At 35.4% G+C, this 14130-nt stretch overlaps 1 protein-coding gene across 10 annotated transcripts in view; it reads left to right on the forward strand.

The window, feature by feature from the left end:
* Window positions 1-14130, forward strand: part of LOC129790859 (A disintegrin and metalloproteinase with thrombospondin motifs 20) — a 64530-nt gene that overhangs the window by 1795 nt on the left and 48605 nt on the right. For all 10 annotated transcript variants that reach the window (XM_055828704.1, XM_055828696.1, XM_055828713.1 and 7 more), the window contains exons 2-3: window positions 348-815; window positions 12125-12432. In XM_055828704.1, the coding sequence (XP_055684679.1) occupies window positions 12228-12432 (205 nt within the window). In that variant the 5' untranslated portion in view covers window positions 348-815; window positions 12125-12227. The remainder of the gene's footprint in view (window positions 1-347; window positions 816-12124; window positions 12433-14130) is intronic.

Here is a 14130-nt window from a genome sequence, read left to right on the forward strand (position 1 = left end):
AAAATTCTAAAAATAAAAAAATCCCGTTATCTGACCCTTCAGCAGGTAGAAAATGGGAAAAAACAATTTTTCTGTGGGGGCGCTATAAAGGGGGGGTGGGGCGGAATCCCATATAGCGCTTGCAACTCGTATTGACCCCCTCTACCCCCATACCAAATTTCATTAAGATCGGCCCAGCCGTTTAGGAGGAGTTCATGTGCCACAGACAGACAAACATTTCAGCTTTATATATTAAGATGCTAAATATTTGCTTCTAGGAGCCAATATTATCAATAAATTTCTTTCTCACTTTTCTCAATTTAATTCTTCTTTTTCTCTCTCTGTTTCATATGAAATGGAATTTACAGAGGCAAGTACTCTGTCTTATCAGCGCACAAGGAGAATATTCGCGAGAATTATAATATAATTTTTTGAAAGTTTCGGTGGAAAAAAAAGTGGTGAATTTTCGTTGATTTCTTCGGAAAAGCGTCCTCCGTTGAGATTGCACAAGTTGTGTTCATTTGCATAATTATTTTCTTGTTGTAATATAAAACGAAAGAGACATTTGTGCTGTTTGAGACCGAAAAAATGCATTGTAGTGCCTTTTTGAAATTGAATTGTCAGTAAAAAAGTATGATGCAGACGGTTAATGCTTCAGATCAGTCAGTGTACTGTCGCAAAATCTCATGGTGTAGTATTCGTTGTGTGGTACAAAAAGTGCGGATTATCATTTGATTGCACTGCAAGCGCCAGGACAAGCATCAACAACTGATAAGATTACTCAAGTGGTCAAGATAGTGTTGGTCAGCAATTAAACGTGTTCTCAGACACAGCCTGTAAGTATTGTCAGTATATATAGTTACTTAACGTTTATTTTATAAATTAATTTCGAATACTTGAAGAAATTATGTCAATCTGTGTTCGTGTCCACCTGCGAGTAATTTTCTCAAGAGGCAATCAGTTTGGCTTTCTTGGCACATTCACCATTTTCAAGTGGAAAAGCCAACATAAATCATATTAAGTAAATATATATCATTTGACTCCTTTGCACTTCCATTCATTCGCTCAAACTTGTGATCTAGAAATTGCCACTATTTTTCACTCTTATGAAGAGCACGAAGAGCTGAGTGTTGTATAGAGAATTAAATTACACGCCTACATCCTGAGACAGATAAAACATCCAACGGTAGCATGGGTGTTTGGAAAACACTTCATAATATGAAGGGCGTTTTGCTTTAGGATTTTGTAAAAAATTCTCACCTTTTTCACAAAATGTATGGAGGAAGTCTCTAAAATTTGGAACACCTTTTTGGTTATTAATCTTTTTATGGAAGTTATGGAATGATGAAAGATTTGAGAAGAGAGTGATGGAGAAGCTTTCATTTTTTATTTAGTTAAATGTTTGAGTGAAAAAAATATCGTTAGATTTACTTTTGATTAGAATATTCTGATAATCATTTTCTTAGAACTTTAAGATGTAAAACAGTTTTGCAATAAATTTTCTTGATTGTGGCGTCTTTACGATCTTTTCAATTTTCCCCTTTGCTTGAATTTTGACAGCCGAAAATTAATGAAATAATCCGAAGTTCGAGTTTGACTTAAAATTAAAGATTTGAATATTATTCGTTAAATCCATGAGTCATTCTTCACAATTTAAAGCCCAAGAAAATCTCCGAGAGATTTTCTTAAAATATCATTTGTCGTTTAACATTAAAACAATTTTATTTTCAAAATTCTATCCATGAACTTTTCTTCTGTGGAGCACAAGTCGAAGGATAGTAAGCATGATGGTGCATATGGTCCAATCATTGCCCCAATAAACTAATAAATTTAGCGGGTTAGACATGAATTTTTAGCGATCTTTTGCTAAACCAGACATTTTACACGAAAACCATAAAAATTTAATGCTCTCAATCAAATTGTATTAATTTTTTTTTCTCTCTTTTCACTTCCCCCAATCGAAGGTGATCCCCGCAAGATGTACAATAAAAGAGCAACAGAATATAGTGTTTGTCTTCCGCCTAATCAAAATATTTGGTTAAAGAAGATTATTTATTGCAATCTTCTTTCATTCGCGGAGATTGTAATTAATAGAATTTCCTTGACTTTTCTTTGATTAACAAGCGGATTATTTGAAATCAGAATATTTAAATTAAAAGTTTCTCAGAGTTTTTTTTAGCATAAAATATAAATTTATAAAATAGCTCATGGTATATAGGGAAGATATTCCCGAAAAGGAGAAAAAAATCCGAGACTCGTTCGAGACAGAATCAGCAAAAAAAATCCCAGAGTGGTTGAATGCATAAATTTCGTGGTGATTATAACGATTTCTGAGAATAGTCTGGTGTGTCTTGATGTGAAAATAGAGGCACCGAATGCCATGGGAAGGAATTGATTTGAAATATCACAATTTGATGATGCATTCGGACCTACCAGCCATTGCCCCTAAAGGTCAGCTCTGTGTATTCACTCCACTTTCTCCATGTGACTTATTATATTCCAAGGAAGATCTCTTTTATCAGTTTCTAAATTTATTAGCCCGGTGAACTGAGCAAACACAAGATAATAAGCATCTCCACGTGGTAACAGTCCAATTATGTACTGAAGATTACAAAAGAAGATAATAAAGTGTTTTAAAGGCAAATTGTTGATAAACTAAATGATTCTTATGTCGTATGACTTTTTTTTCTGGGGAGACACAGACTTTCTGCAAATGAAATAATTTTGCAAATGCCGAACCGGACTTTAAAAGAAGCGTCTTTGCAGTTTATTTTATGTAGGCTGTGGTAATTAACACTAAGACTGCAGTAGACGCAATTTAGGGAGCAATTTTGGACAAAATAAAAGACAAAATATTTTGAAAATACAAAATATTTTGACATTAAATGTAATTTTGCACAAAATATTTCTCTAAAACTTTTGTCAATCTCTCCACAAAAGAAATTTTTGCAATTTTAGGTACAATAAAAGGTGAAATATTTTGAAAAACGGAAAAATTTTGACGTTTAATGCAATTTTAGACAAAAGACAATAGATTTTTTGTGTCAATCTTTTGACAATCTTGTGAGAACGTCTCCACAAAAGATTTTTACAGGAGAATTGTAATTTTGCACAAAATAATTTATACATTACACAAGAAATATTTTGTTTTACAAGCATCTCGTCGAGGTGCTTTTATAAAATCAAAATCTTTTGTCAAACTGGTGTTTACGCGTTGCATTTTTTTAGAGTTTTCTATCATGTTTCTCGAAATAGCAATGGATAATAATGCAATTTCGGTTAATTGTGAAGCTTTGTGCAAATGGAATTTGTGGAATGATATGAAATTCTGCCAATTTAGCTGTGTCCATTTTCCCTTTTCGCGGTGTTGGGCAAAAATGTTATGGAGAATTTCTGTGTCTCCGGCAAAAATTTGGGAGACCGCTGACAAATTCTAACCCTATATAATCAGGATTTTGGGTCAGAGAACGAAATATATTAGGGCTAATTAATTCAATAAATATGAGTCAATCAATTCATGTAAACCAATCATATCAGAGTGACTCATTAACATTTTCTTGGTGTAATGAAAATCGAACTGATGAGCTAAAAGCCAGATGGTTTTTTGATCTTCCCAACATCCTTAGGGTACCAAATAGACTACACGCATGCTTGACTTAATTTCCCTAAAAATTAATTCAATTCAGATTGTTCAATTGCCCCAATCGTAAACATAACCTAATAGGAATGTTATCTTCTTCTTATTTTTTCCATCTGAAACTCTCCACTCGAAAGAAAAAACACGTCACAAAAGACGACAAAATATATCAAAAGTCTCCTAAAAGATATTTTATTCAAAATTGCTCTTCATAAAATGTCTTTTGTAGACTTCACAAAAGACAAAATATATTTTATTTTGTCCAAAATTGCTCCCTTAGTCTTTTCGAACCTACAAGATATTTTTAGACAAGAAAATCATCAGTAGCTTTGAGGAGCTTTGCCTTAACCACGGTATGCTCATTTGTGTAAAATTATGATTCGTCGCGGGTTTGTTTTGGCACACACTATACAATATAATTTGTGCAATTATCCTCCCTCTTCGTTGAGTGCGAAATGACCAGAGAAAACGCGCGAAGCACGATGAAGGAAAATTTTCCATCAATTGATTCGCAAGAATGCTCAACTGGAGGGATTTAATGCTTCGACGATACGCCTTTTTTGTGTCTTACCTATTCCTCAATCGCCTCCAAATGCTCCCACGATGCTCACCTCTGCTGTCTGCATTGGTCTACCTGCCCGATGACCCAGCGGTTGGTCAGTTATTTTAAATAACTAATTTGATAATAGATCCAGATGTTATCGCTGTAAATTGAAGAATTTTTCACGCAGCAGGAGGAGCAGTTTGGGTTTAATTTTCTCGATGTCTCGCGAGGGTGGCATATAATATGAAAGCCCATAGCGGTCATCAGCATAAGATCTTCATTATCTTTGTGAGGTGATGGTGGAATGAATGTGGGATGCAGTGCAATAGATGCGCAATGGGGGGAATTGTATGGAGAAAGGATGCACCACACATTGGAAAGGAAGGTCAAATGGTACATAACACAGAGTTGATTGGCCTTCCCAATGGCTCCTTCACCCCACGTATATTGAATTCTGTGGTCCAGCTCCGCAAGTATAGAGGTACACTAAAATAGACGATCAACTCGTGGTTTTGATAATCTCACCACGAACGTGCCGAAGAACGCGAGGATGTTTGTTTTAATACAAAAATTGCAGACATTGAGCACATGAGCTCGGCGATAACTTTAGGAGGCGCACTATTGAGGAATCAATGAACCCGCATATGGAAGTTACTGCAGTATAAACATGCAGTAAGAGACTGTGTTTATACAATTAATAGTTATTCTCGAGTAAGTTTAGGAGAGACACTAAAATGCAATAAAGACTGCGGACAATCTTTATTTTAGCCATAATGATAATGTTTTTTTATGTTGCCTTTTAGAGAAAACCCACCAGAAGATTGTATTGATAAGGGAAGAGATGAGGGTCCATAAAGAAACCCATTGTGGTCCATTTTTCTCTCTTTTTTTTTCTTTTAATTTAAAGGGAATATATACGTTTTTTTTGCAAGCAAAAATTAAATTTGTGATTCAAAAATTAATTAGATTATCATAGCATAAATTTTTATGCTCATCTGTCATGTATTATTGAAAGAAAAATGATTTAAAATTACTTCCAAAGCTTCTTTTGTTATGAAAAAGTCTAAAGGAGTATAAGCCTCCTAAATACAACCAATTTTTTTTTTTAAATTATTGTAAAGAATCAGCAAAGAAAGTGAGATCACTTCCACACTTTTCTTGAGTCTTTGACTATTCCCTAAAATATTTGTAAAAGCCAAAATTTGGTTACATGCATGGGACTAAGCCCTTGTACTCTGCATAAGATTCTTTTAGGAGATTTGTATCACCTTTCAATACGATCTTTGTTTTCAAATAAACTAAAATTGAACATTACGGAGGGCGATGCACAAAGATCAAGCTGATACAAGGCTGTCGTCGTGTCAGCTTGTGCGGCGTCTTGAGCTCCTAATCCCTCCCCATCCTCTAGATTGTTAAAGTTTAAGTTTAGTCTCAAACACTCCTTGTGTGATTTATAGTGAAATGAACTGACAAAGAAATTTTGCAGCTTTTACGAGAAATTTGTTTATAGTGACAGAACATATGGCAGTTTTTAGTACTATATAGACCTAAAAAAGATCACTACACCCATCGTCTATTGTGCCTGGTTTTTCTTTTTCGGCAGTCAAAGCAAATGCGTGAAATAATTAAATTCCACTGAGATTTTTGGCCTATTGTTGCCGAAGGGAGAATGTTTGTTCATTTTCCTCCACGTGGGGCCACGTGCATTCAATCACGAATTTCCAAACACACCGACAAGAGTAAATATGGCGAGAAATGAGAGTTTATCACCCCCACAGATGATGGGGCAATAGTTCACATTGCTCTATTTTGTGTAGCATTAATTTTTCTATGCGTGTAACAGCTTTCAATGGAAGACATTTTGAGCTATTTTGTTGAATTGGGAGGTAATTTGCAGTTCAAGAAAAAATGATTAATAGTTCTTCAAAAAAAATGGGGTGAATTGAATAGAATTAAATGAGATGAAAGCAGCTTTCTTTCTTCTCCAAGCTCCCAAAAGAAAATCGATAAAGACTTATGATTTATTGCATTTAAACTCAGTGGATTAATGCTCAATTTACACCATAATCCCATAATACTATTCATCCCATTTCTTCATATTTCTTCCTTTAAAAATATTTTTTTTATCATTTATTACTTCTTATGGAATTGCAGTAAATTTATAAATTCAGAAAATTAATATTAATCCCAATTTCCTTCGTTTAAATCCAAAAAGATCCAGTCTTTGCTTTTTCATAAACATCAATTGAAGATTGCAAGATGGGTAGAGTCTAAATTTAACCATGTTGAGATCTATTCTCTCGCGTCAAAACATTTAATGGCAATATCTTTGATTACCGCCCAAATGACTCACTGTCTAACAATCTGCAGAACATAGTGCGGGGCATTCTGAGACAGGGGACTTAATTACCGGGATATTAGGATTTTTTTCTTGCTTCGTGAACCTCCATCAATCACAAGGTAATCCGACACTAGAAGGTACCTCACGCGAGGAGTTGCATATGCGGATCTCTTCCCGGGCATTTCGGGGTATGTTGCAACAAGTTGCGGGAGATTCTTTTGATTTCGCACCACAACTGTGTACATAAGAAGCCGAGGAGCTGGGGCGCTGCCTTGTATGCCTCCTCTGTGCTAGTTTATTTAATTTCTTTTTTGGTAACTATTTCCAACACTATTTCAAACAAATGTTTCCGGGTGAAGTTGTTTTATGTATCTGACAAGTTGCTTAGTCTCTATATGCGTTGCTTCTTCGCTCATCTATTTGGCCATCGAGATCTTTTTTAAGGCATCTGCTCCAGGGGCTTAAACAAAAATTGCCGCGAGAATTCGGCCTTTGGCTTAGTTGGAAAAGTATCTGCGAGCAAGTGAGCCCACGCACGAGCATTGGGGGATCATTAAGTATGAGATTGAGGCCAAATTGAGTTGTGTTTTAATTAGTCCCCATAATTGCTGAAAGTGTGATGAATGATAGGATCTCACAAGTCAATAAAATCTGAAATGGTGATGAAGTGGATTTGTCTGTGAGGCGTGTGTCCAGTTAAGACATCACACCACAGCTGCCCCATATGTACCCCAAAAAATTGAGATGCCCACTTTTTGATGGTCCTGCTTCGCATATCACGGAAATTAATCAAGTCATATCGTTTGAAGATGCTTTCTGGTCCATTTCACGCGCACGCTCTTCTTTGAGAAATTTCATGGGCAATTCTCGAGTTGAGATCATTTTCTCAAATGACGGGGAAGTTCATTGAACAGACTTTTCCATGCCACAGAGACACATGTGGTGAACTTCTGAGTAAGAATAGTAAGAAGAAGAAAAAAAGGAGACCCTGTGTGTGACTGATTGATGTCAAAGACCGACTTGCGATGCCGCGCATTGAATTCCTCCAACACATGAAGAAAATCCATCAATGGTCAGGCATTTGCGAATTTTGCGCCAAGCACGTCTCGACTGGCTCCATTTGTTTGGCAAATTCTATTCACAAATTCCTCGAGCATGGGCCAAGGGGTGGGGTGGGGAGAATTATGTTAATTTATGGTCTCAGTTAATTTTTTTTTGAGTCTATCGCACACACTCCTCGTTTTTTGCCTCTGCTCCCCATTGACATTGTATACATTTTGGGTGTGACACAGAGGAAGAAGAGGTTCCCCCCTTTTTGTCTCATTCCGCTTTCACGCAGTCTTCCTTCGGCGCGGCTAAAAAGAATTGATTTTCAAATCGATTTTGCTGCTCAATTCACTCTCCTCACCAAACTGTCTCCCGCACCCTCCTTCCTGACCACTTAAATTGATCACACAGACCACCGGTATAATTACTATAATTCAATAATAGTCTAATTGGTTATCTATAAAACTAAAATACATTCCAATACCATGTTGAAATGTTTTATAGAGTTGCTTTTTAGACGGACACTTTTTTTTCTTCTTTGTATTTGATTGGGCTCACATGAAAAGCATAAAAATGATTAGTCGTTAAGAAGGGTTTACTAATCGTCAATCTCTTAAACTATTCGTCATTTTTTTTTTAAATGGGGATAAAAACCAATTTGGGAAAATTAAAGGTCATACAAGATTTTTGGATTAGAAAATTTTAGATTATGAATTGATTCTTTGATTAAAAAACAATTGCACATGAAGTAATTTTATGGTGAAGAATAATTGTAATAAATTTAATTATTTAGTAGAGATTGAGGCTAGTTCAGTCAGTCAAAAATTTTTAAATTATAATTTTTATCAAATTATTAATCGTGATGTATTAAGAAATTTTTCTTTTCACCTGAAAATCATAAAATCTTGATATATAAAATTAACTTAATTGCCTCCCATATCCTCTAGGTACATTTTAATATTAAATCATTCAAAATTCTAGCTGATAAACCTCTCAAAAAATGCATTGACCATATTTTTAAGTAAAAATTGCTTATAGGTATCGTTTATACATAATTTTATGTGTTTGCTGTGCAAAAATCTCTGTTCTACTTCTTTTATGGAAATCTCTAAAAGTCATTCTCAATTAGAGTGTTATGCTGCTGCAATTTTCTCTTATAGTTGAGAATTCAAAATAAACTTCAGCAGAGAGCATTCTGCTGCACACCTCAAGTGGACGTTGAGCATAGAATCACGTGTGAATCATTAATAAAATGCTATTCGTGTCTCTCACAAATGTTCTTTTTTTCGTCATCCTCCTGCAATCGCATTTAGCAATCGTACAAATATCTAAAAGAGAAGTCCAAAAATAATTAATTACCAATTAATTGCATTCACGATGTGTAATTTAAGAGGGACAAAAAATTGTACATCTCGCTCCTCAAATACCCCCGAGAAAGAATTGCGTGACGCCGGAGATGCCGCGATGATCGCCAATGGTGGGCTAATGGGATTAGAATTGCTGAAATTTTCTATAAGTGCTAAATGATGGTAAAATAATGAATGAAATGTGCAATTAGCGAGGGAGAAGTGTGTTTTTGCTATTTGGTGATTTTATCTTTGCTGAGACTTCCTTAGCGCACGGCGGTGCCTCAGCTGGTGGATCACTCGTCTTTGACTCTTGTGGGACCGTTTTGGGATCCTCTGTGTGGTTAATTTTTTCACTCTCCACCTCCGAGACAGGTTTCTTTTGCTCCTCAAGAGATGAATGATGTGAAGAAATATTTCTCAGCAGAAGATTAAAGGAATTTTTGTCAAAGTTGTCTTATTGCTTTGTAAACTCGGGATCCGCGAGAGGGTGGCAGGGAAATTGGACTTTCGATGAGTCTGGGCAAAAATAAAAGTGTCGGCGTCAAACTGTGCGAAGCTCGATGCACTATACCCATTGATATTTGATGTGATCTTCGCATTTAATCGTACCCAAGCAAAAATAAACTATGATATTTGATTGCTTTTCAACTCAAACTCTCCGAAGAATCTTCTACAAGACGATGTCTTAGGGAACCGGTTTACGTATTTGAATTCATTGTGGTTTCTTCTCACCGAAATCTTCACCTTCCGCGCACGTCCAGCAATAGATGAGTTGAAGATGTAATAGCATAGAAAAATGAAATAAGAAAAAAAAACTCGATCTTGTCTTATAATTGATTGTTAAATGATTTCAGTTGTTATGACAAAAATGTAATTTATCTACCACAATCTGCGTCACCATTAATTTTCAAGAACTATACAAGAGATTTAATCTGATCGATGAGATCTTCGATTGATCTTGCTGGATCTCTTATATGGCTTTCCTCATCAAATGAATTTCTAATTGTTTTTTTGTTGTTGGACAAACAGAAAAGAGGCTTCAAGGTTTTGTAATTGAGTTCAAAATCAAGAAGAACCTTGAACTGGGAAATCTTTTAGCGATCCCGATGAAAGAATTAAAGATGTGTATACGCACCAATGAGTTGCGAGCTTCTGCATAAAAATCCACTTTACCATTCAATTGGCGAATCACTCATCTCATAACACGCGCTGCCACAGCTATTGGAATTAATCACAATATTGCTTAGAATTTGAATTGGAGGGTATCACAATGTTGTATTCCAAAGTGTCTCATCTCAATGAAAACATTTTGAATTTAGAAGCAAAAATGATGAATACTGAAAGTCAAGGTTCGGCTTATTCTGACCACTCAGACGATGGAGCATCATTTCTATGTTAATCAATTCGCAGCGATAGTGATAAAATTTAATTCATCCAAAAGGCATGATTATGCAAAATTCCGCAAATTACATTATAAATTACCTCACACCGTTAAAACGAATTAACAATCACGGTTTATTTTGATAGCTGTGATAGAGACAACATAATAAATTTAACCCTCTTTTTAGTCACATTCTTGCTAAATATTCTTCCACTCTGCTAACGAGGATGCTTTCAGTCGAATATTCAACTTTCCACTAACACTTTCGAACATCACGAAAATTCTTTAAAAAAATGCGGAAGAGAATTTTTTATAAAATATTTTACTTTCTCATTAAAAATATTAAAGTTTATCATAAAATACATTAATTTTTTAAATTATTCAAAAAAAAATCTTAAAATTTCAATTATTCGAAGAAGAATATTCGCTTGAAACAAAGACGTTATGTATAGTTGCTAAAGATCAACGTCCCTCATCCACATAAGATCTCTCTATTTAGGCATAAGAATTAATAAAGTGAAAAAACCAAAAGTTGTTGATGCTGTTAATCGTTATTAATGGATGCGCCATGAAATTTCAGTAGAAACGAAGCGATTGTAATTAATTCATCAATTTAACTCAATTGCCAAAAAAACATGTTTCTTTTCAAAGATTCAGGAAGTCTCTGGCTGTACGAAGGGGATTCTGTGCCAGTCTCTCGATGAAATGTGTCATGAATTCACATTGGATGTGACTTGTGACAAATTGCCTCGCGATCGGTCTTCTATCATTCTTTTCTTTCAATTTGAAAGGAGGGAAAAATCCTTCAAGAGGCCTATACAATTCCGCTGGGTGCTGAAGTGGAGGGAAAAAAATCAATATGGGATCACGAGATCAATGGAGGATTTAGGAAGTGTTTGTGGGCCTATACCAAACAGACGCTGTGTGTTGTGTAAGCGCCAATTAAAATATGAACTTCTTGAATATTATTGAATATTATGAAGGGAATTGCTGTCGATGTCGTGTACGCAGAATATTTTACGAAATCACAATGTCTCGGGCTATTTTGGCCAAGAGAGTGACAACACTCACAGAAAAGCGCTGAAAAGCCGTGTGGGGGGGAGGACCCACGATCGGCATTCAACTCACATTTGGTGTCGAATATCGACAAATAGTTGGACAGATATAATATGAGAAATTAACATAAAGTGACTAATAGGCAATTTCAATGTGGTATATTCTTCATCTCACAATCGTGATCGTATATTGATGCAAAATTGGAAATTAATGATCTCTTCTTGGGCAAGTGAGTGATCGAGCTGATCGATTTGGTGGGAAATATTTGGGGAGTTTTCTCAATCGATGCAAAATAAACACGCCCTTCGAATTTACGATGATGGGATTAACAGACATCATGATCTTCGGCTTAATGTCCCATTATGGCTTTTAATCCCATTAGTGTCACCTCAAACGTTCATTTTGTATTGAGGAGGCTCACACCAGTAGCGCTTGATCACAATGAAATGCAATATTTGTATGCCTCAGCGTGTGAGCATACCTTCCTAATATTTCCTAATTATTATTATTATATTATGTATTATATTCTCCTCCCAGCGAGGCATCTAATATTGACATATGTTTGGTAATTTCCATATGTCCAAAATATTATTCATAAATAAATTTTAGTCATGCAAGATAATATCGTGAATGCTGTGAAGATCGAGAGATTAGTTGGTGTACCACACATATTTTCATTTTGGTTGATTTCTATTTGAGACAAGAGAGGTGTTTCCTTCCATCAACAGCTTTCGCATGATATGGCGTGAGGTGTAGACAATGTGCTAATTAATTCGATCTTCAATTTCAGATCACCCCACACGGCTGCGGCGATCTCCTCACTGCCTCCACTAAATTCTTTTCACAATTGACGAGACACACTTGAAGGGCCGCACGAGTATTGTGATCTCAAGATGACAACGCGCTGGAGACAGAAAGTCACATTTGCAGCAGCCGTGGTACTTCTCATTGTAGCACTGGGCTTGGGGATTTTCGTATGGACAGCCGTCTCGAATGGGATCTTCACGCCACGCACCGCCAGCATTAGGCATAGGATAAATATCAGTGACAATCAGGAGTCTTCCAATGGGAATAGGAGCTCTCTCAATGTGATTAGAGGTATGTCATTTATTTTAATCTCTTTTCCTCCTCCTCGTTGGATTATGCACCATAATATTCTGCAAAATACGCAAGATCCCATTTATAATCCTCTGTGGAGGCTTTTTTGTGTGAAAATTTCGAGGAAATGAATACAATCGTCGAAGCATTTATGACATTGAAAATATATAAAACACGGACTTATTTTTAGACGCCACCGCACTTCGGGACAAGGCAGAATTTTCCAATTTTAATTTCATATTACTCTCTCAGCTGGTAAATGCAGAAGAAGCCCACCCAGGAAATTGTTTTTCTTTTCTACATTCGCTTTTTTTTTAGTTTCCAGTAAAATGTTTTTTTAACCCGTTATTCTCAGAAGTTTTTTGAATTTATTTCTAGTCTGATTTACAAATTTTCTAGAAAAGTTAATTCTGAAGAAAAATTCTTGAAATTTAACATAAGCAGTTTTTCTTTTAGACGCATCTGTTGTCTTTTAGGAATTGTTTCCTAAATTTTATTTATCCTTCGAAGATAATTTTCACGAATTTTCATCAAAATTTTTTCAGTAGATTTTTAGCTGTGATTCTTTTTTTTTAGGATAAAAGAAAATGTGAGTTTATGTTTCTTGTTAAAAAAAGGGTTTTCAATCCTTTCTAAAAAAAACTTCTACTGAATTGAGAGAAGGATTTTCTCATGTGTATTATAAACGTGACAAGAAATGGGTTAACTCTTATGTTCGCTAAACAAAACACACCAAAACGTTCAAAAGTTTCTCATCTAAAGCATCCACTGTAAAATGTCTTCTCATCGCGTGTTCTCTGTGCTTCTGATTTTCGAATTATAACATTTTATTTTTGGGTGAACTCTGCGTCTTTTCGCATCTTATTTCCTCTACAGCTAGTAGAAAAAAAAGAGATGTTCCAATATATCAATACGCAATGTGCAGATATAAGCCATTTGAGATTCCCATGATGCGTAACTACTTGAGAGAAAATTGAGGATGAAAAAAAAGAGAGAAAAAGGCAAACATCATGACAAATTCAAGGTTTTTTTCGGCGCGAGTTGGATGTTCAATTGTGTAGCAAAAATTTATTTTTTGTGTATTGAAATTGAATTAAAAGTATTTCTTGAGAAGACCATTAAAGATCAAAGGGTTCACCCACCAAGTAATTCCGCATTGGGGAGCCATGAGGTGATCAAGATGGGGATCTGCCGGCGCTTTAGGGCTATTCCTATAAAGTTTATTTATTCACTGACCGTTCAATTCACCGCACAGATAAATATTATCATTTTATTGTACCACATTGGGAGGAAGAGAGACTTACAAAATATTTTTTTTATCCCTCCACACCCCGTTTATGTACCTACTTCATTACATATTGACTACACGGTGGTACTCGCGGAGATTCTTCAGAGACTAAGTTACAAATCGCCAGAAGAGCAACAATATTGTAAATTTGTCCAATTGAATGATTTTATGTAGAAGATAAAAAAATGAAGTTTCACTTGTGCTGCGTGGTACTTCTTTTTTCGCCATTTTCATCTTCTTGGTGAATTTAATTTATTCACAAAACTCGCGACATTAATAACTGTCTGTCTAGACTATAAATTGCATTGGCTTCATTAAGGCAACTTATGCACATGCCTCACATACTGATCAATGAAATTATTGAGATAGCAGTAATTCACCAATTCAACCAAAACAATATAAAATGTATG

Source organism: Lutzomyia longipalpis, chromosome 1, assembly GCF_024334085.1.
Source record: "Lutzomyia longipalpis isolate SR_M1_2022 chromosome 1, ASM2433408v1".
In the NCBI taxonomy this organism is placed as follows: Eukaryota; Metazoa; Arthropoda; class Insecta; order Diptera; family Psychodidae; genus Lutzomyia; species Lutzomyia longipalpis.